Here is a 24506-nt window from a genome sequence, read left to right on the forward strand (position 1 = left end):
GTAACTTTTGAAACTGAATGTGGTTTGAAATGTAGCTAAGCATTTGTAAATTCCTGGTAATAAAGGAGAGAGAAGAGATTGGAGGCACCACCTCCAAGCACATGAGCTGAGAGAAGGGAGTATGAAGGGACAGCTGAGAACTGAAGGTCTGAGTGTTAGAGGCCCATGTAGCCAAGAGCAGAGGACAGGAGAGGGAGCCCATGCTTTTATGGCTGCAGATGGGCCCTGACCTAAGCATAGGGGCTTTTGGAAGCATGTTATTAAGATGTCTGCTGGAGTCACAGGTCCTGAAGATGTGACGGTCTGCAAAGCACAGAGAAATCACTCAGGATTAACAATGAGAGTTCCTCCTTGCCAGTACTGTAGTGTCCCTGAGAGAACAGTAGCTGCTCTGGATGACATATAGGGAAAGGATGCATGAGGTTCAGTGTGACCATTGACAAGAAACACTTGGTTGTGACCATGTGAAGACACAGGGAGGAGCAGACAAGCCAAGGGACAGGCCTCAAAAGAAGCTGGGCATCCCTGCTTACACCTGATTAGCAAGACACCAGATTGTGTGAAAATAGATATCCATATTTAAGCCCAAACAAGACAAAACAAAATGTCCCCAAACAAAACAACAAACAGTAAGACTTACGTATCCTTTTCTGACCATGAAGGTTAGAAAACAGCCTCCTAAGAAAAGTCACCAGGGCTTAGACTTGGATGAGGAGGTATGAGACAAGAAAGATTTTATTTAAAAGACACATAAATATAAAGGTAAAATTCTAAGCCTTAATCATTGTGCTGTCATATAGAACAAATGGTAGGTACTAACAGTGAGGTCAGGAAGAATTTCTGTGTGCAGTGCAGGCTGGGAGCAGTTTGATAGCTTCACTTTCTGATCCTGGTGGTCTTTTCTTGATTTGGTACTTTCTACACAGACTAGTCACATAGCTATGTAACTGGCACAGAACTTTCCTTTGAACTGCCAGTCAATACACGTATCACTTGAATCTCCTGGTCACCTGTTTCCTCTTCAGGGTGGGTGGAAGTGCCTCTCCTCAGCGGTGTGTTCTTTCCTGATCACCTGATGGAGAAGAGCATTCACATGCATTCAGCCATCTATGTCTGCATGTATAGTGCAAAACCTTCTGACAATCCCTTTCTATCCTTAAACTCCACTGTGTGTTTGTCCTTTCTGCTCCTGAGTTGTCTGTCTGTTCAGTGCTTTGTATCTTCATCACCTGTGAGCAGCAACTAGCATACAGCAGGCTCCAAGAAACTATTTTATGACCTAGGACTTTGCCACAGGAGGGTGGCAAGTTTGAGGCCATCCCGGTCTACTTTTTTTTTCTTTTTAAAGATGCCCAGGGGTCTGGAGAGATGGCTTAGTGGTTAAGAGTACATACTACTCTTCCAGAGGACCCAAGTTTGGTTCCCAGCACCCATATCAGGTGGCTCGTGGCCACTTGTAACTCCAGCAACAAGGAGACCCGAAGCCTCTGGCTTACACAGGTACCTATACTCACTTGCACGTACCTAACATACACACATAATTTAAAATATTAAAAATTAATCTTAGACAAAAGGAAGAGACGCCTGTCCTGAGTTATTTAGAATCAGAAGGGATGGGTTCACAGCCATCTTCAGGGAGACGTGGTCTTACTACTTCTGGTGCTGGCTCATACTCTGCCTAAAGGAGTTGATAGAGATCCACATGCAAATATGTTTTATCCTATGTGAGAAAAGAAAAAGAATAAAGCTTACTTCATGGATTTTGATGGAAAATATGGGGGGAAATCCTTTTTGTGGCTCTTGTTGGCCCCGTCAGTCTTTAAGGAGACAGGAGACATGGTTCCTGTATGTGGACTGGTGCCTGTGTGTGTCTGGGGGGGAGGTGTGGCTTAGGTGTGTCTGTTCTCATTTTACACATGTGTACCACCATACCCAGATTTCTCACTTTATAACTAACAGAGCACATGCTCGGCATCTAGCTAGTAACATAGGCACAACCAAGGTTAGAAGTGCTTGACCTGGGACATAGTGGTTAGGTAGTTTGGATTGTGATTATCATTTGTGTATTAGTGCATATACTGTGTGGGTGAGAGGTTGGCTCCAGGGGTCATTCCTCAGGACCCATTCAACTTGTTTTTAAAGACAGTGTTTCTCATTGGCCTGGAGTTTATCCATTAGACTGGCCAAGCTGGCCAGTGAGCCCAGGGACTGCCTGTCTTTGCCACTTGAGATTACAGGTATCTGCAAGTGCACCTGGGTGCTGTACATCAAACTCAGGTCCTCACTTTACCACCAAGTTATCTCATCAGCTCCTAATCAAACAATTTTTTTTAACAGAACACCTTTCATCTGATGGTTTGCATTATTCATATAAGGTCAGTTTTTAGTAATCTACAGTCAGTTTTATTGAGAAAGCCAGGCAATAGTGGCATACAGCTGTTATACCATCACTCAGAGATTGCAACAGGAGAATCATGAATTCTAAGCCAGCCTAGTCTGCTGTGTAATGAGATTCTGACTCAAAAACCAAACGATGACAACAGAAAAATTGACACCTTGCTAATTTGCTGACCCCTAATAGTAGAATGACTGTTCTCTCCTCCCTGTTTTTATTCCCTAGTCCAAGCTCCACTGAGGTACAGCTTCAGTATGCAGCACCTATCTCAGCACATAGTAGGTGATTGATAGACATCTGTTACAAGTAGGAGTTATTCAGTATCCATAATTCAGAAACTCTGCTGTTTGATAATACATGGACGCTGACAGCGCTGTTTTGTGTACAATGTAAATTGGCATTCAAAGTGAACGCAGGCCAGTGTCTTCCACACTGTGTAAAAGGCATGGTGTTGTACATGCTTTATGCCATCCCCAACCTGAAAGCTCTATCTCTCCCCAGGATCTTCACCTTGTATAGTAAGTCCCTGCCCTTGGACTTGGCCTGCCGCATCTGGGATGTGTTCTGTCGAGATGGGGAAGAATTTCTCTTCCGCACAGCTCTGGGCATCCTGAAGTTATTCGAGGATATCCTGACCAGGATGGACTTCATCCACAGTGCCCAGTTTCTGACCAGGCTGCCTGAGGACCTGCCAGCAGATGAAGTGTTTGCAGCCATTTCCACAGTCCAGATGCAGAGCCGGAACAAGAAGTGGGCACAGGTAAGCGAGTATGTGACACAGCTGTGAGGCTGAAGCAATGTGCTGCTCAGTGAGCATTTTTACAGGCTTTTGGAAACGGTGCTCAGGATGGAGGTACATGGCCTGGCTCATACCTGGGCTTCTGACTGTGCGTAGGAAGACTGCCCCCATGCTGTAGTGTCAGTACTTCTAGTCACCTCTTAACCAGAAAGCTCCCCTCCTCCCTAACTTTTTTTAAACATTATTTTCTGTGTATGACTGTATGAGGGGGTAGTGCATGTGCCACGAGTGTGTAGATCAACAGATGACTCACAGGGATTGGTTCTTTCCTTCCACTCTGTGAGTCCCAGGACTGAACTCAGGTCTGCAGGTCTGACGGCAAGTGCTGTCTCAACAGCATTTCGTGAGGGGATGAAAATGGTTTAAGGTTGACTTTTGGTGAGGTTTGCACATACCTTTGAAGATCTTGAAACCCACCCACTTACTTGCATGCTTTATGTGGGTGAATTGCCCACGAATTATAGTTCAGCAAAGCAATTAAAAAGGTGTGCTCAGGTCATGTAGGAGTAGGACTGACTGCTGTCATCAGCAATCCAAGGGCAGAGGAGAGCCTTTCTCTGACTGATAAGTGTGAATAGAAAAATGGGGCTGTGGCTCTAAAGTTACTGAGAATTTTAAGATAGTGGAAACAGAGCCTGAAGCTAAGGAGAATCCCTTTGAAAACCGTGTAGGAGGCTGTGTGAGGGTTTTTAGGATCTTCTAGTCTGTTGCTTATAGTGGCTTTTTGAATCCAGATGGAAAAGGCAGGCTTTTCCTCAGAGGCAGACTGTCCTTCCCTGACTACCTGCTCACACAGCCACAGCTGCTGCTCTTCTGTGTTGCTTCCATAGATAGAAGGGCTCATTCTTTACCCTGCACATGAACAACATGCAGAAGGAAGGATTCAGTCCAGGCTTTGCTCTTTGTGTTTTAGGGACTAGGTTAAAGCTAGGTCATGGGCTATTTGCGTGAAACATTTTCTCATTAGTGGGTTAGTGGTAGCAGATGATCTGTTGATGGTGGGCACCAGTGGGTTCGTGCAGCTCAGTTCTCACAGGGCCGTGCACATCCTCTTCAGCTCCCTGTTTGAGTTTATGGTAGTGCAAGCTTTTCCAAACAAGATTATTTAGGCTTGGTCTGCAGTCCTGTCCTTGTGAAGGTGGAGGGTGCTTTTGTCTGCTATTGCTCCTTTTGTGCAATTTACCTGAAACCCATTGAATAGGTTTCTGCTTCACTTGTGCTGCAAGGTAGGTCCTGAGCTATTAAGAATCCCATGGTTTTGAAGTTGGATGGCCTTTAGGTGTGTTTGACAAGCATTCAGGTCCCGCACGGGAGCCACTGACTTTTCTGACTGTGGATGAGATGTTGGGTTGAAGGTGATGGGCTCCCTGTGTCCTAAGAATGCTCTGCTTGGCGTGCAGTGGGTGTTCAGCAACAGAGCCTTTGGCTCTCACTGCTGCTATTAGGCAACAGTGCAGTGGGATGCTTTTTAAAGATGTCAGCCAAGCGCTGGGAGAGCAGAGGAAGGAACAATTACCTCAAAACCTCTGTCCCACCTCTTGGTGAAGGGGACCAGCTGTAGGTGCAACATGGAGAAGATGGTCTTTTAGTGCCCTCTGGGAAGCCTGTGCCTCAGTACTGTGTTCAGGAGCTAGCAGGAAGGCATTTGGGGGTGGGGGCTGTTGGATGGCTGCTGTTTTTCTGCTGTTCCTATGAGATTCTCAGGTCAGTGTGGCCTGTGGGTGTAACCATAGCTGTCTTCTCTGTGATTCTAGGTGCTGTCCGCGCTGCAGAAAGACAGCCGGGAAATGGAGAAAGGAAGCCCATCTCTCAGACACTGAGGCTCAGGGGTAACTCACACTTGTCACTAAAGCAAAGCTTCAGACTTAAGCCTGGGAAGAACAGGGGCTCTTTCCATTTCGGACTTCTGATGCTGGAGTTGGCCTTAAAACAAAACAGCTCTTAAGGAATCACATCCAGGCTTAGCCTTAAGCATCTCAGTGGACCCATGCACTGGCATTGGTCATGGCTAGCCCCTTCGTTTTTCATGTGGGTTCAAGAGAAAAGCAGGCTGTCTCCTTGATCCTTAATTCCAGCTGCAGCTAATTAAATTGTGATGCTATTATGCCAACTACTGGAAGATACATTACAATTTTTCTTAGCCAAGATGCATGAGAAATGTTATTAGGAGACCTCAGAGCTGTTTATTGGCTCATATGTTGGATAAGAAAAGGATTACTTACTTAGTTACTGAGATAATCTTTCCAGAGATAAAGGGTATTTTTAAATCTCCCTACCAAGGACAGTGTGAGAAAGATGGGTTCTTGTAGGGTAGTTGCTGGTGAATGCGTATAGGCTCCTGAAAATCCACTTGACCTTTGTGTTGACATTTGACCCTGTTGCCTTGACACCTGATAGCAAGAAAGCTAAAAAGTTCACATTACGATCCCACTTTCCAAAGTAGCGCTCATTGCATCTTGGGAGCCATGGTGGTTGGAGCAGGGGAGCCACATGCTGAGAAGGGATAAAGACAGGTCCTATAAAGAAAGGTAGGAAGGGTCTGCAAAGTTTGACCCCCTCTTACCTGCTTGTTCCTGGGGAGGCTGGGCATAGCATCCTCTGAAAACACCATTGAGTAGGGAGATGGTTTCCTTGCTTTAGCTGAATGTCCCTTTTTGCCTTTGTCACCTGAGTAGTGGCATTCATTCTAAGTACCAGTGATTCTCTCCTGTCCCCAACTGGATTTAGAGGATAAGCTTCACACCCTGCTTTGAGGACTGAAGAGTAAGGCAGTCTTCCAGATTCTCAGTGGTAGGAGCCCTTCCCTGGTCCAGCTGATTTCTCTCAGCTCATTGGTGAGGTTGTTGTTCTGACTTTTCCTTGACTTGAGAACTTTGCATAAGAAATTTGATTATCCAGACTCACAGAAACAGTTTTTGCATAGAGTAGAACAGTCTAGTATCTGTGGAAACTGGTTACCTCCACTGGCACTCTGGTTCATTAGGGTACAGGTAGGCCAGGGTTGAGAATATATTTTCCAGCACATGCCTGTGTGGTCTATAATCCACAGCCCTCTGCAGCCATACCTACCACTCCCAGAAATCACCCTTTCTGTTGTTCTAGTTTCTGATAGCCATTGGGGAGTCCTTGACTGACTGTAGCATGTGGCAGGGAGACTTGCAATGTGTTTGCATGGGTTCCCTTCATCTGCTATACCTGTTGGTGATAGTGCAGTGTATCAGCAGGCTGTCATATTCATGCTGTTCACCCATACCACCTCTTTCCCTTTTCTCCTGGAGTCTCATTTGTAGTCTTGTGGCTTCTCTAGGGAGGCTACAGAGCATCCTCCATACAGCTCTCTGCCTTAGTGTGAAAGGCTGATGTCTGACCTCCTGGAGGAGGATGTCTTCACCAGCCATCCAGTGGCCTCCAGACCCAGCCATTCTTGACATCAGATACTGAATGTAGCCCAGGCTCAGCTGGCCATGAGAAGCGGACTACCCAGCCCTGTTTGCTGTCCTTTGCATATGTACTTAGTTTTCTTCTACAACATGGGCATCTGTTCTCTCAAGATGTATATATTTTCTTAGTGTACATAAAGACATTCCTTAAGTCACACAAAGTGTTGTGACAAGGGGACTTGGGCACCTTGTTGTGAATGTGGAATTCTGTGTTCACAACCCAGCTCTTAACTTTTCTTGTTTGACATAAATCTGTGGACATGCATGAAGTTCTCAAACAAGACTCCATGCCAGCTGAACACTGACTGCATCTCTATTCCAAACAAGGTTTTCATAGTCTGTTTGGGACTTGTGTGAGCCTGATGTGCCCTCCTTAGAGGCTATCCAGTTCCAAGTTCCTCTACTTCGAGGGTGTCTCTCATACTCCTGTTTTGACAAACTGGAAAGTGACCCTGCAGAGGTCTGCACCTCCCACCTCACTTGCCATTGACTTTCAGCACCAAACTTGAGGGTGCTGGGCAGCTGGCACTCTAGAGGGAGCTTGCAGGAGAGGCTTCCTGTCACCGCGGGAGCAGTGCTCTCTTCAAAGGTACTTCTAACTGCTCAGTTTGTGACTATTTTTAAACAGTTTGCCAATAGGAAAACTCCTGATAACACTTGCTACATATCATGTTTTAATTGCTTGTAAAGTTAACCTTTAATTTTGTTTAGTAAAGTGTATCAAACTAGGACTTTTTGAATTGTAAATATGTGGTTTTATTAAAATAAAGTCATGCAAAATTGTTACTTTTGTTCACTGTGTACTTTGGTTTCAAGCTGACTTCTTGCTTTGAAGTGTAGCAGGAAGTAGTTTAAAATGTCCTCAGGGTCTGTGAGACACAAAGCAGGGCAGTTACTCTCCTCCGGGGAGTCCGCTGATCAGCTGTCCTCTCTAAACTGCTGGGGAGCCCAGCTGTGCTGCACTTCCTGAAGCCTGCCACCCTGACCTCCCCATCATAAGTCTGTGTTCCCATGAGAGCAAGTAACCACATTTATTTATTCTGTTCTAGCTGCTGAGCCAAGTGATCTTCACACTCTGGAACTTTAAACCTGGAGGTGGAGGGTTGAGCTCCTTCCTGTGAGCCACTTAGGAAAGTGGCTGTGTGTGTAGTCAGGTCCATAAGCTACTTAAAACCAGACAGGACAAATGCTTGTATATGTCAGTCTCCTTTCAGATTCCTACTGCTGTCACTTCCAAGCCTCCTAAGACTGCTGGGAGATTGCCTAATAGTATGTGAAAGCCTTCAGCAGGGACAAACACAGGGCCCACTTCCCCTCTAAACCAATGGCTTCATTCTCCAAGCCACTGAACTTTGCAGGTGGTGAGGTGAGGTGATAGACTGTGGAGTTACTGAGGTCTGGGCTGGCTGCTCTAGCTACACCAGGCTCTGGACCAAGTGTTGTACATGGGTTATTGATCTCCACAGCAACCCCCTTAGAAGAATATGATATAAAATGCTTGCTGAGGCTCCCACAGCAGATTGGTAGCAGAGCTGGCATCCATACCACCCCTGAAAGAAGAGCTAGCTTGTGAACGCCTCTGGAGATGTCATACTACTTCCTTTGGGCCTTTTGGAGCCCAAGCACAGGGCTGGGTGTGGCCTAGATTCCTCATACCTCCAGTACTTCCAGTGCATTGCTGGATGCCTTCAATGTGGGACCAGCAGTTCAGAAACCCTACCCATCGTGAGCCTGTCTGAAGAGGGGAGGAACTGGTGGTCAGCAGCAGAAGTAAAGTGACGTCACTGAACCTTGAGCAGAGCTTTCAGGTGGACAAGGTATAGGGCCTGCCCAGCAGAGGGCAACCTTACAGCCTAAAACCAGTTCTTAGATGAGACCTCATCAGGACTTGGAAGTGCTTGGACTTGAATGGAAATGAGTTAAATATGTTTTGTGGGGGACTAAATATGCTGTGAAATATTTAGTATTATTCAGGCCTGCTACCCAAGGGACATAGTGTCTTTATATCTCTTCTATCAGCACTGTCTGCAATCCCCCTCCCCCCCACAGCTAGCTCATTCTAGAATGATGTACTGTTCCCTGGTCTCCCTAAATCAGCTAACAATGCCTCCCTGCCCCCCACCTCCACCTCCCCCAGAATTCCTATGCCTTGCAGGGAGTTTTGTGAGATAGAACCACGCTCTCTCCAAATAGCTTCTTGTCCCTGTTCTAGAGTTTCAGTAGACACTCCTACTAACCCAGGCTGCAAATAGTTTGGCTAGAGGGCAAGCGTAGGGCCCAGGAGTTGAATTCATGGTCAGTGGTCAGCTATTGGCATTTAGAAGCTCTTTGATCTTAGAGAATTGTCTGAAATTCTCTAAACCATTTTTCTCCCCTCGTAACTAAAGGTTGAGGGACCCAGCTCCTTTCCACTGGCTTATGGAGGATTAATAAGAGCCTGAACTGGCCCCCTAAATAGATGAACATTCTTCAGGCAGCTCTATTAGTGCCCTTAGCCTATAAACTTTTAGTATTTTGTGTATTTGGGAGAGAGGATGGGGAGGAAAAAGACACAGTCTCATATTGTAACTGGTGATCTTGGAATTACAGGTGTGCACCAAACTCAGCTTAACTGGTGTGTGGCTATACATTTTCCAGTTAAGCATGAGGGAACCAACTCAAGGCCTTGCTCCTGCCACGCTAACACTTTGTCCAGGGCTGTATCGCTAGCACTTTCAGTATCTCCTGCTTGTGAGCTTATGAATTAAAAATGTTACGTTGTGTAAGGTGAGTATACAGAATGCACAGAGGAAAATTTTTTTCTTCATTTTACATTCAAAAGAAGGCATTTCTTTGTTCCTCAAATGTGTCTCCATTTCATTAGGCTTAGACAGGTGTGCATCCTAGGTCATCTGGATTACAGTTTGGGCATTCCTGAATCTTCTAGACAGACTTGTAATTTTATTAATCTGGGATGGTGGTGCACGCCTTTAATCCCACCTCCCAGGAAGGCAGAGACAGAGGCAGGTAGACCTCTGAGTCTGAGGTCAGCCTGGTCTACAGAGCTAGTTCCAGAACAGTGAGGGCGTCACAGGGAAACCCTGTCTTGAAAAAACAAAAATAAAAAATAATTAGGAAGTGCAATTTTATTAAAATTTGCACATATTTTGTCATTGATTATTTAGGTTCAAAGTGATATTTTGAGCCGGAGACAGATTGGTCACTGCACAGTTGATGTGCTCTGAGGTGTCCTTTCATGGAATCTATGTCACTTGCACTCTGGAACCTTCTGAGGTTAAATACATGAGCAGTGCTAGGCTGGAAGACATTGACTCTGATACTTTATGGACAGGCAGCTCATATCAGTGGCAAAACCTTAAATTATATCTGTAGATGAATTTACGTAAACTCTATTCTACTTACATAGTTTAAGAATCTTAATTGTGGCAAGTCACCAAAGTAAGGTTTCCTTTTCCAATACTGTGGGCTGTCCTTGAGTTACAGACCCTCCTTTGATATTGAAGGGGACACTTCTAATTCATATCAGGCAGAATGTGTTCAGTGCCTACATTTTTTCCTGAGCCCTGAACTACTTGATGAGATCTCATGATCAAGCGCTCATCTTAGATTTAATTAGAACCACATGGGGAGGTAATCAAATGAAGAGTGTCTTGTAATTAATTGCAATGTCTCCAGCATGAAGGGCTGTGAACGAGGAGCCCACTTGGGACTTACGGTATAATTGTTACTTAGGACACATTTGCAATTTAAGGTACACTAAATTGGTGCCCTGTGTGACCCACTGCTCACCATGTTCAAGGTTCACAAGCAAGCATTCAGTTGGGTAGCTGATGGGTACAAATCGGCTGAATGAGTCAAAACACTGAAGGACGCCTTCAGGATAAAAATGCCTCGTCTCTTCTAGTACCACTGCCTCCCAGCTGCAGCGCCTTCTGAATCCTAGCTCCTAGTTGAAACCACAAAGATTTTACCCTGTCAATGGACAAGGTAGAGGGAAAACCAAAACTGTAGCAACTAAGGGGGGTATGAAAGAAGTTAGCTTTTTGAACTGTTCTCAGTAATGCAGGTACCATATAAGTTACAGTTCCAAATAAAGTGTTTTGAAGCCATGGAAGTCAGAAAGGAGATTTTAACTTCATTTACTTCAAAGCCAGTGTACTTCAGCAAACAAAATTATGTCATCTAAAGGAAGCCGGGTTATGTACTGCCAACAGCCAGATTGCTGGTGCATTGTAAGAATGCTTGTTTGAAAGCTTGATGATCTGAACTCAAATCCCCAGAGCTCACAAAAAAAGCCAGACTTGGCCTTGCATGCCTGTAATCCCAGTGTTAGGAAACAGACACAGGCAGATTCTAGGATCCAAGGATCCAAGCTCCCAATTGACTAAGAGACCCTGTCTCAAAAAAAAAAAAAAAAAAAAAAAAAAAAAAGGTGGAGAGCAAGAGATGCTTGTTCCCCAGGCCTCCACATGCCCACACAAACCCACACACAGATGGGAATTTGTGGGCTAATTGAGACAGTGATTCAAGACTGTAAAGTTTAATTAGTGCAAAGATGACTGAGTGATCAGACCAATGCATAGGGATTTTCTGTGCCTTGCCAACTGGTTGAACCTTTAAGCCATCCTTACATATAAGCAAGGAACGGTTCTAACACTCCTTTAGACTATAGAGCTGCTTGGCTATAAAGGCTTTTCATCAGAAGTCAATTTAATCACTCCTCTCTCTAGATGTATTTTACTTAACCTCATGTGGAACCACTGCTATCCAGATGTGTTCAGCACGAGTTTGGAAGCTGAATACAGACAAAAATAAAGTTGCATTTCAAGTCCCACAGAATGACAGAGGGCAGAAGAGAGTGAAGGGCAGTTTCTGGAATTTCGGAGGTTTTGCCAACTGTCCTGTCAAGGACCGTCAAGGGGGGAGGAATGCTTTGGTTTCCCTGATTTTCTGCTTCACCCCTTTGCAGGACAAGGTGAGTCCGGCATGATGGCGCTTCAGGGATTCCAGACGCTTGTTGAGCTGTTCTGTTTTCTCCACCTTTTCTTCCATGTCTCTGAGGAGTGATTCCTTGCCCAGAAGCCCACATTTCTGATTCAGCTTGATGTTGTCAGTTCGCAGGTTGTCACGGGCTTGCTTCGTCTTCGTCAGTAGGTCTCTTCCCAGGGCCACCTGGGCCTCGATTTCCAAAAGGTGTGCCTTTTTGCACGTGTTCTCCATGTCTATGAAAGACAGTTTCTCCTTCACGTGGGTTATAATCTGCACGTTGCTGGTCACCTTGGAACGCAGTTTTAAAAGTTCCTCGTTTCGTTCCTCGACTTTCTCGTTGAAGGTCTGGTTCTCAATTTTGAGCTGTTCAAAGTCAATGAGGAGCAGCCCCTCAGCCAAGTCCTCCTGGGCCTTCATTCTGGTCTCAAAGTGTACCAGGCACTGCTTCAGCTGCACGTTCTCAAGACGCACTGCGCTCATCTCCTTCTCCTTTTTATCCTCCAGAGCCTGAATCTGTTCCACCTCTCTCAGAGCGGCCTGGCGCCCACCGCGCATGCGGCAGCTGCCCATGACCTGCAACACCACCTGCTTCTTCAGGGCCTGGAAGCGCCGCCACTCTTTCTCCACCCTGGCCTGCTTCTCCTGGCACTGTTGCTTCAGCTCACGAACCTCCTCTCGGTACCACTGTAGGTCGTCTGCCTCTTGTTTCTTCAGTTCCTCCAGCATGGCCAGATAGCGCAAGTATGCTTGCTCTTTCTCAGGAGATTCTGGTTCCGTGACTTTCTCCACAGGTTCCACTCCTCCTTCCAGGCCCTTCTTTCGTAGGCTCTCCTGAATCTTCTGCTGCAGGTACATATTGTAGCGCTGATACCGGGTCCTCTCCACCAGCAGATTGCGGTACTGGCCCACGAGCTCACCGCGCAGCTGCTGCTCTTGGACCTTCTGCACATCCGCCGACCACTCAAAGTCGTCGAAGTCTTCCTTGTCGTCATCATCCTCATCCTCCTCCTCTCTAGGGTGAAGATGCTCTTCTCTGTTTCTGCGTCGTTCTCGACCTGTCACCTCTTTCGCCTCAATGCCTTTCTTGTGCTCTGACTTTTTTTTCTCAACCCCTGGGGCTAGAGCAGCCGACTCCTCGACGATAGTGGTGAGTGGCAGAGAGGGCCGGAACCGTGACCCCTTTCTCTTTTTCTCTTTGTGCTTTTCCGGCTTGTCGAATTCCTCGTCCTCGTAGTCGTCTTCATCCTCAACTTCGTCCTCGTCGTCCTCCGGCTCCTTGGGCTCCGGCTCCGTCTCGGATTGGGTCTCCGGCAGGCTCTCTGGCTCTCGGGACACGGCCTCACCCTTGTCCCCTACTGCCTCACCCGCGTCCTCAGCGGCCTCTGCAACTTCCAGGACTTCGACATGCTCGGACGCTCTCTCCTCCGAAGCCTCTGTTTTTGCGCCTTCCGCCACCGACTGGCTCTCGGGCTCAGGCTCCGGCTCCGGCTGCAGCCCCGCGTCCGGCTCCTGCACTGGTTCCGACTCACGCTTCGGCTCTGACTCTGCAAGATCGGCCGGGATCTGAGGTTCAGAGCTGACCTTGATCTCGGACCGCTGCCCGGTCAGGCTTTCCTCGGCTCCGCCTTCGCCTGCAGGGTCCCTGTCGTGGCTGTCCATGCTCGACCTGCTGTCCGGAGTCTGAGAACCGCTGCTGCCTGCTGTTAGGTTTCCCCGGCAACCAGGGCGCGCGCGGTGGGCGCTGCAATTGGTCGCTCGCCTTCCCTTTCTCTCCGCCTCCCAGCAATATTAAGCCAATAAAAGGCCGCGAACAGGTGAAGGGCACAGCTAATTGGGCGCTGGCTTGCGAGAGGCGTGGTGTAAGAGACTGACTTCCGGTCCGCACCCCGCCAGCTGTCAGGCTTGGGGCGGGGCCTTTCAGCTGCTCCAGCCCACGAGGCAGCCTGAGGCGGCGGCGCGCAGGCGCAGAGCGGAGGCTTGCCTGACCGCGAGAGGGCGCGCGAGGGGCGCCTGCGCGATGCGGCGGGGAGACAGCAGCGGCGGCGGCGGCGGCGGCGGCGGCCGGGCCGGGCCGGAGGGCGCCTGCGTGCTGAGGCGGGACGCTGCCCGCCTGGCCGGCTCTGGCGGCGCCTGGGCGGGGGCGGCCGTGGCAGCTGCCGGCAGCGGCGCGGGCGCGGCGGGCGCGGCGGGCCCGGCGGGCGGCGGTGCGCTGACGGCCGGGGGCGCGGCGGCTGCGGGCCGGGCGGCGAACGAGCGGGGGAAGATGGCGGAGCTGGGTAAGAAGTACTGCGTGTACTGCTTGGCCGAGGTGAGCCCGCTGCGCTTCCGCTGCACCGAGTGCCAGGACATCGAGCTGTGCCCCGAGTGCTTCTCAGCCGGCGCGGAGATCGGCCACCACCGGCGCTACCACGGCTACCAGCTGGTAGACGGAGGACGATTCACACTCTGGGGGCCCGAGGCGGAGGGCGGCTGGACCAGCCGCGAGGAGCAGCTGCTGCTGGACGCCATCGAGCAGTTCGGCTTCGGCAACTGGGTGAGTGGCGGGCCACGGCTAGAGGCAGGGCATGGCTGGCTGGCTGGCTCAGTGCATGCTGCGGAGGGCCGCAGGTGGCCGGGCGGGACTGCCCCGCGAGTGTTGGGCGCCCGCGGCTACACAGCTGGTAGAGCAGGGCCTTGACCCGTGGCCCCGACACGGAGCTGTCTGCCCTTCACACTCGTCCTCAAGAGGTGTGCATTGAACCCGGGTGGAGGACAGGCCCTGTGCCTTGCCATGCGTCTCCTTGAGTGAGATGGCAGCAAGCTTAGACCCCACGATCCCTGCTGAGTTCCCTGGTAGGGTTGGGTTCTCCTGACACAGTGTGAAGGCCAGAGTCTGGGCTGATATGTCCCTCATGCACTTAGTCTGCATTTAGGGCTTCATGTTTTATGTGGGTGTCAGCATGTGCCCTTTGCTAGGGTTCTCTATCAGTGTCTTGTTTAATTTTTGGTCTCCACAGCACTCAGAACATGGTGTGAAAGGTGGTCAGTAAAGAATGAACAAAGGCGTCTTCATGAGGAGGCATGGATCCTGGTGTCTGCTTTCTAGTTGTCAGGTTTCTGTAGAAGTGGCTTGCTGGTGGCAAGAGCTTCTGTGTGTGCCAGCAAGGTAGTGTGCTGGTCTCCTGGATGTTCTCTAGGGGTCTCTAAGGAGCTCTCCTCCTATTCCTCACCTATGTTAGGGAAGAGCTCTGGCTGCAATGTCACCCTTTCCACCCTTTCCCTGCATAGGTAACATCTTTAAGCTTTCAGAGAAGCAGGGAACTAAGCATGACCCTGTCCTGTCCAGACTCTTTCCCGGTAAGTTAGGGTCCTTCTTCTCTGAGCTTCCCATACTCTAGCCTTAGGGCCCTCCTGTTCAGGTCAGCATGCAGTGAGTGACCTTCTGGACCCACCTCCCCCACTTAGGAAAGATTCTCCTCTACAGATACTTTCCTGATGGCCAACACCATGACTCCTGCTCTATAAAAACAACTGGTTACCTTGTCTATAAGTGATGTTTGTTGGTGTATATTGAGCATCTGCTTTGTACAGATCAGGAGCACGAAGGACCCTGAAGAAGAGCCTCAGAACTGAAAGTGTTGCATCCATTTGCTCTGTTCCTGGAGCTTGTCGCTTACCTGATGATCCTCTCTACCTGATTGCCAGTGGTGACTCACTTGTCCTCAGCTACACACAAAACTAACCTAAAGCCTTCGTGCACATCCAGTTGGTCAGTGGTCATCTATTTAACTTGTTGTGATCACTTCTCGTGGTTTATCTGCATCCTTCTTTTATGTTCTATAACCCTTCTCACACATCAGCATAGGGCTTTTAAAGTAGAAGTGGCATCTCTTTGGCCCTCAGCAGCTTCCTATTCTGCTTAGATTATACTACAGTGCCCGCAAACAAAGCCTGACAATGTTTGTAGTTCCCTATGAGCTCATGCTTACTCCCTTGATCCTTTTTCCTTTCTTCTGCCTGAGGTACTCACACCCCAGTCAAGACTACTGACTGATCTTTGTACTTACACATCACTGCTTCAGGGAGGCTTTTGTTCCTCACATCATTCCTCTGGTGCTTCTCTCCAGAGTAGCCACTGAAAAGAGTGAGAGTGTTAGTTGCAGGGACCCCCACCATTGAGCTTGCTTTACCTCTTGAAGTCTTGGGCTGTACTCAGAGAACCCTGTGGAAGAGGAGGCAGAAAGAATGTAAAAGCCAGAGGGAAAGGAAGATACCAGGAGAACAGGGCCCTCTAAATCAACTGAGCAGAGCTCATATGAACTCATAGAGACTGACACAGCAAGCACAGAGCTGATATAGGTCTGCACCAGGTCCTTTGCCACATACATTTTTAGTTTTCAGTTTAGTATTTTTATGGGCCTGCCAAGTGTGTGAACAAATGGGTCTCCAGTTCTTGTGCTTTCTCTTTTGCTTCTGTTGGTTTGCCTTGTCCACCGTCAATGTGATGAGTTTTGTTCTATCTTATATTTTATTTAGTTAAAAAAGAAATGTTGCGCTGTAGAGCCTGCCCCTCAACTACTTGTGCCCTATCTGTGAAGCACAGTCAGAAGTGCACAGCACCCAGGAACTAAAGCGTGTAAAATGTGGATGAATAAACAGGCTGGACGGGGATGGCTTCTTCTGAAGCAGCACTTTCAGGCTTGAAGGCCAGAGGAGCTTGAATTAAGATGCAGGTTCTCATAAGGTCCAGGCCCAGCTTTGGAAGAAGTAAAGCCCAAAGGGAAGAGCCTTGGGGCTTGGCTTCCTTGTATAGTGCATAGACTGCCCCCTGCTGAAGCATCAGGAGTCTTAGGGCCAGTCTGAGAGATAGAAGCACTGATCCTCACAGGAATAGGAGGCTCTGTGACCCTTTGACCTGTGTTCTCTTAGGCCAGTTGCTTTAGTTCTCCGAGCCTTGTTTTTCTTCACCAGAAGCACTAGAGCTTAGATATGTGGCTCTTTCCTGACCTTGTATCCCTGTTACACTGAAGTATGTATGTCTCAGTTTGGGCCTGTGTAGAGCCTATGCCAGATCTGTGCCATACCCTTTATGTACATGTCATGTGACTTGCACAAGCAGCACTGTGGGGTGAACTGATGTTCTTAGTTTGCAGTTGAAAGGCAGCGACTATGAGAATATAAGCTACTTGCCAAGAATTCCATAGCCTTCCCTGTGACAGCTAGGTGTGATTATAGTCTGGGCCTCCTCTACAGCACTAAGAGCATTAAGTAATATGGTTGGAGACCAGAAGCTTACTGGTGCAGTTTAGGTTTTACTGGTGCAGAAGGCTTTACAAAACAGGGTCTAGCTGGGACCTGTTCACAGAGAAGCCCCAGAAGGGATAATAGCATAGTAGGGAGGTTGACTGAGGGGAGATGGCCCTCAGCAACACTCACAAGTCAGGCCTGCTGGGTGCTAAGAGCCTCCAGACAGAGCTGCTCTGTGGTGGGTTCTGCTGGTTGATATGTGGTCTCTGGAACACAGGAACACAAACATGCAGACATTCAGAGCTTCAGGATGATTCAAGTTTTGGTAGACAAGCCATCAATTTTGTCACTTGTCTCTAAGGATATTAGACTGTCACAGAAGAGGCAGTTTGAGAGGACCAGCTCCTTCACAGGGGCGTCCATCAGGGGGAAGTGGGGCTCAGGCCAGCTTTTGTGGTTTTGAATGTAGTAAGAGGAACCAACAGAGAAGGTTCTTGTCCCTAGGGGCAGGTGGAGTGGTCTGAGTAGCACATCTTTCCCCTGTAGATGACAGTTGACATCCACAGGCTGAACCATGTGCAAGACACCAGACAGGGTTGTGATGAAGGTGTTAAGGCTCATGTCCATTCCCTGGTGCCAGGCCTCAAGGCAGATGTGGTACACTGTTCCCTGACTCTTCTGATTGCTCTACACTTTGAGGCAGATGTCTCCTTCTTAACCGTGAAATGCAACTGTACTGAGGTGTGAGCCCACCTAGAATCTGGGCCCAGGTCTTTGTGGTCCATGCCAAGGACAGACTAGAGGAGGAAAGATCTTGGGTAGCAAAACAGTTAAAGGGTCACATTGAGCCCTGGCTCCCAAATGTTAGCTGTGTCAGAACAACCTCTTCTGTGCACTAAACACAGGCTAGGAGCAATGCCAAGGAAGTGAAATCTCAAGGTTGTGCAGTTCTCCAGAAGAACAGTGTAAGTTGGCCATCTCAAGGGACTGTTGTGCTCTATAAGGCAGGAAGAAACTCTGGGAGAGTGTGATCTGAGGGTGCACTGAGCCATGATGGGGTAGCAGGTGCAACAGTGACTTAGCTGTGAGAGCTCATGGCGGGCTTCACTGTGGGCTTGAGAGGCTGACAGCATCTTTGTCCAGCACTGATCATGAGGAGGTGAGGGATGAGGAGAATGAGGTAGAACTGCCTAGGAGCACTTTTCAGGATACTTTGTGATTAGTGCTTTGTAGCGGCCCTTCCCCTGGCTGGCTTCAGTATCCTTTTAGGTGGGTTATGTTTCCTGTTTCCTCCTGGCCCTGTAGGTGTTGCCTGCTTCCTGACAGCCCCTTACCATACCTCCGCCAAGAAAGGGGCTGCTTTTGGCTTCTGCCCCTTTAGAGACTCCTTCATTTGAGAAAAAAGGAGCCAGAGCTCCTTCTAGACCCAGGGCACACACTCCTACCCCAAAGTCCAGCCCTAAACCAGAAAGCACAGTCCCTGATTATGGCCAACGGCCTAATTTATACCTCACAGTCAGTTGCTGGGAGAGTAAAGATAACAATGGAGCTAAGTGTCAGCTGGGTTGTGCCGGTGTTGTCTGCTCAAGAGGAAAGACAGGAAGGAAATTGTGAGGCCCGCCCGAGTCAAGGTTGCCTGTTCTAGTAAAGGTGCTGGAAGCATCAGAAGCTATGTGCATAGCACCCTCCCACCAGTCAGAGCCTGGACCTGCCATCCAGTGGAACTTCTTGAGAGCTAGTTGAACCAGGAAGAAGCAGAGGCCTGTAGTCCAGCCTTGATGTATGCTCACAGTACCAGAAATTGTATGAGGCAAAGACTCCTCAGCATGTGCCACACTGACAATCAGGAGAGGCCTCAGTGACAAGCACGTGGTGACAGGCAGTGCCTCTATCCAGACTGTTGAATTTGATCTGTACAGTGTTGACTGGCCATATGCCCTATGGTAGCTCACCAAAGGTTTATTGACCTTGAATTGTGGGCAGTGAGAGAGCACTGCTCTCCTGGGTACAGCTGTGAGGTTTCAGTGAGATGAATATAAAAGCACTTGCTTGTTACTTTTAATTGGACTACAACCAACCCCCTAAGAGGAGGGGTCATGAGCTGGAAAGCAGCAAGAGTGTAAGGAAGAGAAGAGGTGGAGCCAGAAGGAAAGCTTTGGAAGATTGTGGGCTTGGAATACATATATGCACAGCTTTGAGTGAACCTGATCGTTCCAAGTAGATCACGTGTAACACCTGCTGCCCCAGGTACTGTGCTTCTACTTCCCAATGCATCTGGCCTGCCCACCACTTTGTGAGTGGGACCTCAGCTTGGGCTCAGTGGTCAGCTAATCCAGCTGAATCAGTGACCTCTCGGTTCCATAAGCCACCAAAGTGGAGAGGGATTAAGGAATAGACCTGATGTCATCCTCTGGCCTCTGCACCACATGTACACATGTATGTGCAACTCTTTGCAAGTGAGAGGCCTACTATACCTCAGGGCAGTTGGAAGGGCCCCAGAACTATGCTCCAGGTGTATGTCCCAGAAAATGCCCAGATGGGGGGCTGATTAGCTGAGTTGGGCCTCTTTACCTCCTACTACACCTTGCTTATGATCAGGACAGCCATCAGCTCCACCTGGCCTTCAAGGGCATAGAGACTGAGTTAGGCATGCCCACATGGGGCCCGAAGTAACTTGACCTGCACTAAGCTGTGTATAGCCTGCAGCTCAAAGAGGTATTACTGGTTCTGGGACTGGTGTTGAGAACAGCAGCCGGGAAATGAGTGTGCATTTTGAGCAATTACTTTCTGAAGTGGCTTTAGTGGTTGACTTTAAGGAAGAGGCCTCTTGGCAAAAGGAAAAGATTGAGGGAGCCATTCAGTTTCCTCTCTTGCAGGAATGGAGGATGCTTTCAGCAGTGGTGGCACTGCAGTTAGCCTCTGCATACCCATCATCTACAGTCTCCTAAGAGAGCAACAAGCTTAGGTTCCAAAACCCAAGGCTGGGACAATGCTAAAGCAGTCCTGGCCCTTTGTGTCCTAGAGCTGCAAACAGACAAACAGTCCCCTTTGTAGTCATGCTGCATGGACTTCCTTTGCTCTGTGGGCAAGTTGGCAAATCTGCTTTCTAGTCTGAGTGAGAATCCTCTGACATCAGATTGTTTTCAAATATTCTTCAGAATTTGTAGTGGGTAAAATGGCCAATAGCACATGGTTGGGTTTCTCTAAAAAGGAAGAGAACAAAGAATGACTTTTACTAGTTCCCAGCTCTGTCACCAGCACCCACATAGCCTTACACAAGTTTGTGGCCCTGGATCTTCCCTTTCAGGTACATCTATGTAGGTTCCTTCAGTGCCGGTCTAGATGGAGCACATATCTGAACATCTTTGGGGGGTGGGGTGTGTGTGAGAAAAGTAACAGCACTGGTAGGAAGTAGCCCAAATAAAGCTTTGTGAAATGGTGAGAGGAACTTGAGTCAAGTGTTTTGATGGTCTGGCTTTTGTCATTATAGGAAGACATGGCTGCGCATGTTGGTGCTTCACGGACTCCTCAGGAAGTGATGGAGCACTACGTTAGCATGTACATCCATGGAAACTTGGGCAAAGCCTGCATCCCTGACACCATCCCCAACCGGGTGACAGATCATACCTGCCCCAGTGGGGGCCCTCTCTCACCCAGCCTCACCACACCTTTGCCCCCTCTGGACATCTCTGTGGCTGAGCAGCAGCAGCTGGGCTACATGCCACTGCGTGATGACTATGAGATCGAGTATGACCAGGATGCTGAGACACTCATCAGTGGGCTCTCCGTGAACTATGATGACGATGATGTGGAGATTGAGCTTAAGCGTGCCCACGTAGACATGTATGTGCGAAAGCTGAAGGAGAGGCAGCGCCGGAAGAACATTGCCCGAGATTACAACCTGGTGCCGGCCTTCCTGGGCAAGGACAAGAAGGAGAAGGAGAAGACACTGAAGCGAAAGATCACCAAGGAGGAGAAGGAGCTGCGGCTGAAACTGCGGCCACTCTACCAGTTCATGTCCTGCAAAGAGTTTGACGATTTATTTGAAAATATGCACAAAGAGAAGATGCTTCGCGCCAAGATCAGAGAGCTACAGCGGTACCGGCGCAACGGCATTACGAAGATGGAAGAGTCAGCTGAGTATGAGGCTGCCAGACACAAACGGGAGAGGAGGAAGGAGAACAAAAACCTGGCCAGCTCTAAAAGGGGGAAGGAGGATGGCAAAGACAGCGAGTTTGCAGCCATCGAGAATCTTCCTGGGTTTGAGCTGCTGTCAGACCGGGAGAAGGTTCTCTGTAGCTCTTTGAACTTGAGTCCTGCACGCTATGTGACTGTGAAGACTATTATAATTAAAGATCACCTCCAGAAGCGACAAGGGATCCCCTCTAAAAGTCGCCTTCCCAGTTATCTGGACAAGGTCCTAAAGAAAAGGATTTTAAATTTCCTCACAGAAAGTGGGTGGATATCTAGGGATGCTTCCTGAGGCCAGGTGTTGCTGAAGCAGCTTGTGAGCCAAATGACCTGGGGTCTCCCCCAACATTGTTGCTCTTTTAAACAAATTGAATTCTTTTTTTCAAGGCTTAAATTTTTTCCATGACCCTCTGGAAGAAGCAATAGTAGCAATCTTAAATCGACTATGGGGGAGATAAGCGTGTGTCTTTTTAACTTAGTCCTAAGGTAATCCTTTCAGAAGACAGCTTGCCTTTGTGTTCCTCTGAAGACTGTCCCTACCTTGGACGAGTCCCCTATTTTTCATGAGCCTTTCCCCATTTGGGTTCAGAAGCTGTTATGCTATGGGAGCCAGGAGCTGTGTGTTCCTGCCATCAGCTTCTCCCTGGTGACACAAGCTTTACTCAGGTGGGCTGTTGTTGGCACCTCTTCGCTGAGCCCACTGCTGCCCCCCAGCCGACACCCCCAAGCACAGCCCTGGCACACCGCACTTTACCGGGAGGCAGGCTGTGCACAGAACCCTCTGCAGTGGAGGCCAGAGACCACCACCAGGCCCGCTCCGCACTGAGCCACTTAAGATGAGCCCCTCATTTGCACACAGTGACCACATGAGCTTCCACTTACCTGATAACAGCCATTCCAGACCCTCAACAGTGCTTGCTTCATCTTAGCCTGGCCCAGCCTGGGCTGCCTGGGCAGGCTCTCTTCACCCATTCTTGTCCCCTGTGACTGGGAAAGCAGTTAATGGAAGGGCCACAGGGTCAAGTGGGGGCTGCCTTTCGCTGCTGTGAACCTTCATAGGAGACCTGACATAAAACCAAGACCTTTTTGAGTTCAAGGCGGAGTGTGCAGTGCTGAACTGGGGCAGTAACTGCTCAGGACTTCTACCACCATTGCAGATTCCCTTTCACTAAATATAGGACATGCTAGCTAGCCCGGCTCAGTGAGCTGGTTAGGGTATGGCAGGGGCCCTGGGGAGTACAGAGCACCCTGCCTGTGCCTTGGAGCCTGTGCGCTGCTTTTGTTTGTGATCTTGAAACAAACTCAGATGTGGCTCTTTCCCAGCCCTACTGAAAAGCTTGTTTCTGAGGCCTCCTTCAAGGATTCATATGGTACCTTCCTTCTAAACTTGAGGAAGGCGTTTGTCTTCCGGCTGCTCAGGGTTCTCACGCCCAGACCCTGCTTTAGAGTCCTGGAGTGACCACAGCCCCTGCCCCCTGTCCCTGAGGTACAAGAGCCTGTTTACCTCATAGAGTGTTTGGGCTCGGAAGTGAAAGAAGTTATTTTGAAGAAAAACAACTCATTTCCAAGGACGACTTGATGACGTGCCTTTCCATTTTACATCCTCTGTCCCCTAGGGTAAGTTTTTCAGCATTAAATAAAACATTTCAAATATACTATATATGGCTTTAGTTGTAAAGTGCATTGTGGGCTAGCAGGGAAGTGCCCTGTGAGCCAGGCCCAGATTTCTCTTGATACCAGATGCTGAGCAATGGTATCAAAGGACCAGCTCCACACTGCCCCCTGCAGGTTAATAGTGGACAGTCGCTGGTATCACAGAACAGCAATGGGGTGATGCTCAGTGCCTACTTAAGCCAGTGGTTCTCAAATTGGGTTCCTGGGCACTTGTCAGAAATGGTCATACCCCATGTAACTGACTTTCTTGAGACAGAGATTTGGGGCTTCATTAACAGGGACTAGCAGGGTGTTTTCAAAATCTCCAGGTGGCTGGGATGCAAGCTCAAGTTTGAGAACCACTGGTTTTGTCTTGGTGTCTCCAACACCAGAGCCCCAGCCTGGTGAGGTTTGAAGTTTCAGTGTGTCTTCTACAAAATGATAGCCAGACCTACATTAGCTTGAGAAGCAGAGGATCCTGTCAACATGTGGCCAAGGGCTGTCGGGCAAAAAGCTGTACTTAAGCAGGCCTGTAGTGTGTGTACATCTTTCGATGATATGAATTTATTTGGGCGTGACTGTTTTAAACACCATAATGAATGTATAATTAATTTATGTTCAAGTATTAATATTGTTACAAGGGAAAAGTAATATTAGGATTGTTTGCTCTCCTGTCTGCCCCAGCTGTTTCTGTCACATTACTTTTTGTTAGCTCAGACCTTGACATGATTTATTTAATTCTCATGATAAATTAGCCACCACAACCCCGTGGAACCAAGTCTTTTCAAATTTAAACAAACTGTCTTTGAGTCAGAAAAGTTAGATAATTCTTCAACTGTTTGAAATAATGCTCTCTGGGAGGCCAACATTCCAAGAATGTACTAAGAACTGAAACCTACCATTTTTATTATCCTTTTACATTAAATTGTTGAGAACAGTTGTGTCTGGTTGCTTCTTGATCTTCCAACTTCATAGTAGGCACTTTGCTGTTAAGCCAGCTTCTGACCCAAGGTGGAAAGCTGCTCTCAGGAAAGCAAAAGACCCTGTGGGCCACGCAGCTACACATCCTTGGCAAGTCTGATCCTGAAAGGGCCAAAGATGATTTCCATGGAACAGGGCCCATGTCCAGCTGCCTCTAAGGTTCTGGTCAGCCACACTTATACAACTTACCCAGCTACTACCTTGCAACTTCCAGTCATTGGTCTTACATGTAGCTGAGCAAGACATGGAATTTCCAGGGGAAATGTGTGCATGTCTCCAGTTAGTGCTGACTGATGAATTTGCAAATACCACTACATTTACTGTACCGTACAGTCAATCCTGACTGTTCCAGGACTCTCCCTTCTAGGATACCAGGGTATGCAAGTGGCTTTATAGTAAAACAGCAGGCACTGGCGATCTATGCACTGTCCATAATGCCTTATGCAGACAACTTTTGGAAATCTGCCCCCTTCATGGGCTTCTGGAGACAGAACTCGGGTTGTCAGGCTTGGCAACAGGTGCCTTTACTGGCTGAGTAATCTTGCCAGCCTCTAACAGTTGTTCTTCAGTCAGACATGGAACTTTTGAACAAGGCTGACTAGACCTTGCTGAGCTAGCTTTGTGCTGCTCAGCAGCTTTAGCTGAAACAGGCTGACTACGTATCCATAGGAGTCTGATGGTATATGTAGTTATCCAACATAAAGGCACATTTGCCTCTGCTGTGTAAGGCTGCTTAGAGGAGGAAAACTTAGTGACGATGGAATCTTGAATTTTGGGTAAATTACTGATACCTTTCAAATTTAATAACAGAACAGACTATACTATCTCTATG

At 48.4% G+C, this 24506-nt stretch overlaps 3 protein-coding genes across 9 annotated transcripts in view; 2 read left to right on the plus strand and 1 right to left on the minus strand.

Moving 5' to 3' along the window:
• Tbc1d14 (TBC1 domain family member 14) overlaps nt 1-7420 on the plus strand; it is a 94514-nt gene extending 87094 nt beyond the window's left edge. For 5 of the 7 annotated variants that reach the window (XM_060365431.1, XM_060365430.1, XM_021630628.2 and 2 more), the window contains 2 exons: nt 2897-3155; nt 4949-7420. In XM_060365431.1, coding sequence (XP_060221414.1) covers nt 2897-3155; nt 4949-5014 — 325 coding nt within the window. In that variant the 3' untranslated portion in view covers nt 5015-7420. Of the gene's footprint in view, nt 1-1348; nt 1553-2896; nt 3156-4948 lie in introns of those variants that run through there. The other 2 variants (XM_060365429.1, XM_060365432.1) reach the window with 2 other exon arrangements.
• Nucleotides 7421-9515: 2095 nt separating this feature from the next.
• Nucleotides 9516-13486, minus strand: Ccdc96 (coiled-coil domain containing 96). The gene has a single exon (XM_021630419.2). The coding sequence runs from the start codon at nt 13280-13282 to the stop codon at nt 11549-11551; it is 1734 nt and encodes a 577-aa protein (XP_021486094.1). The 5' UTR covers nt 13283-13486; the 3' UTR covers nt 9516-11548.
• Nucleotides 13487-13648: 162 nt separating this feature from the next.
• On the plus strand, nt 13649-23630 carry Tada2b (transcriptional adaptor 2B). Its single transcript, XM_021630722.2, has 2 exons — nt 13649-14156; nt 20340-23630. The coding sequence occupies exons 1-2, from the start codon at nt 13887-13889 to the stop codon at nt 21330-21332; spliced, it is 1263 nt and encodes a 420-aa protein (XP_021486397.1). The 5' UTR covers nt 13649-13886; the 3' UTR covers nt 21333-23630.
• The last annotated feature ends 876 nt before the right edge of the window (nt 23631-24506 follow it).

Source organism: Meriones unguiculatus, chromosome 12 (genome assembly GCF_030254825.1).
Source record: "Meriones unguiculatus strain TT.TT164.6M chromosome 12, Bangor_MerUng_6.1, whole genome shotgun sequence".
Lineage (NCBI taxonomy): Eukaryota > Metazoa > Chordata > Mammalia > Rodentia > Muridae > Meriones > Meriones unguiculatus.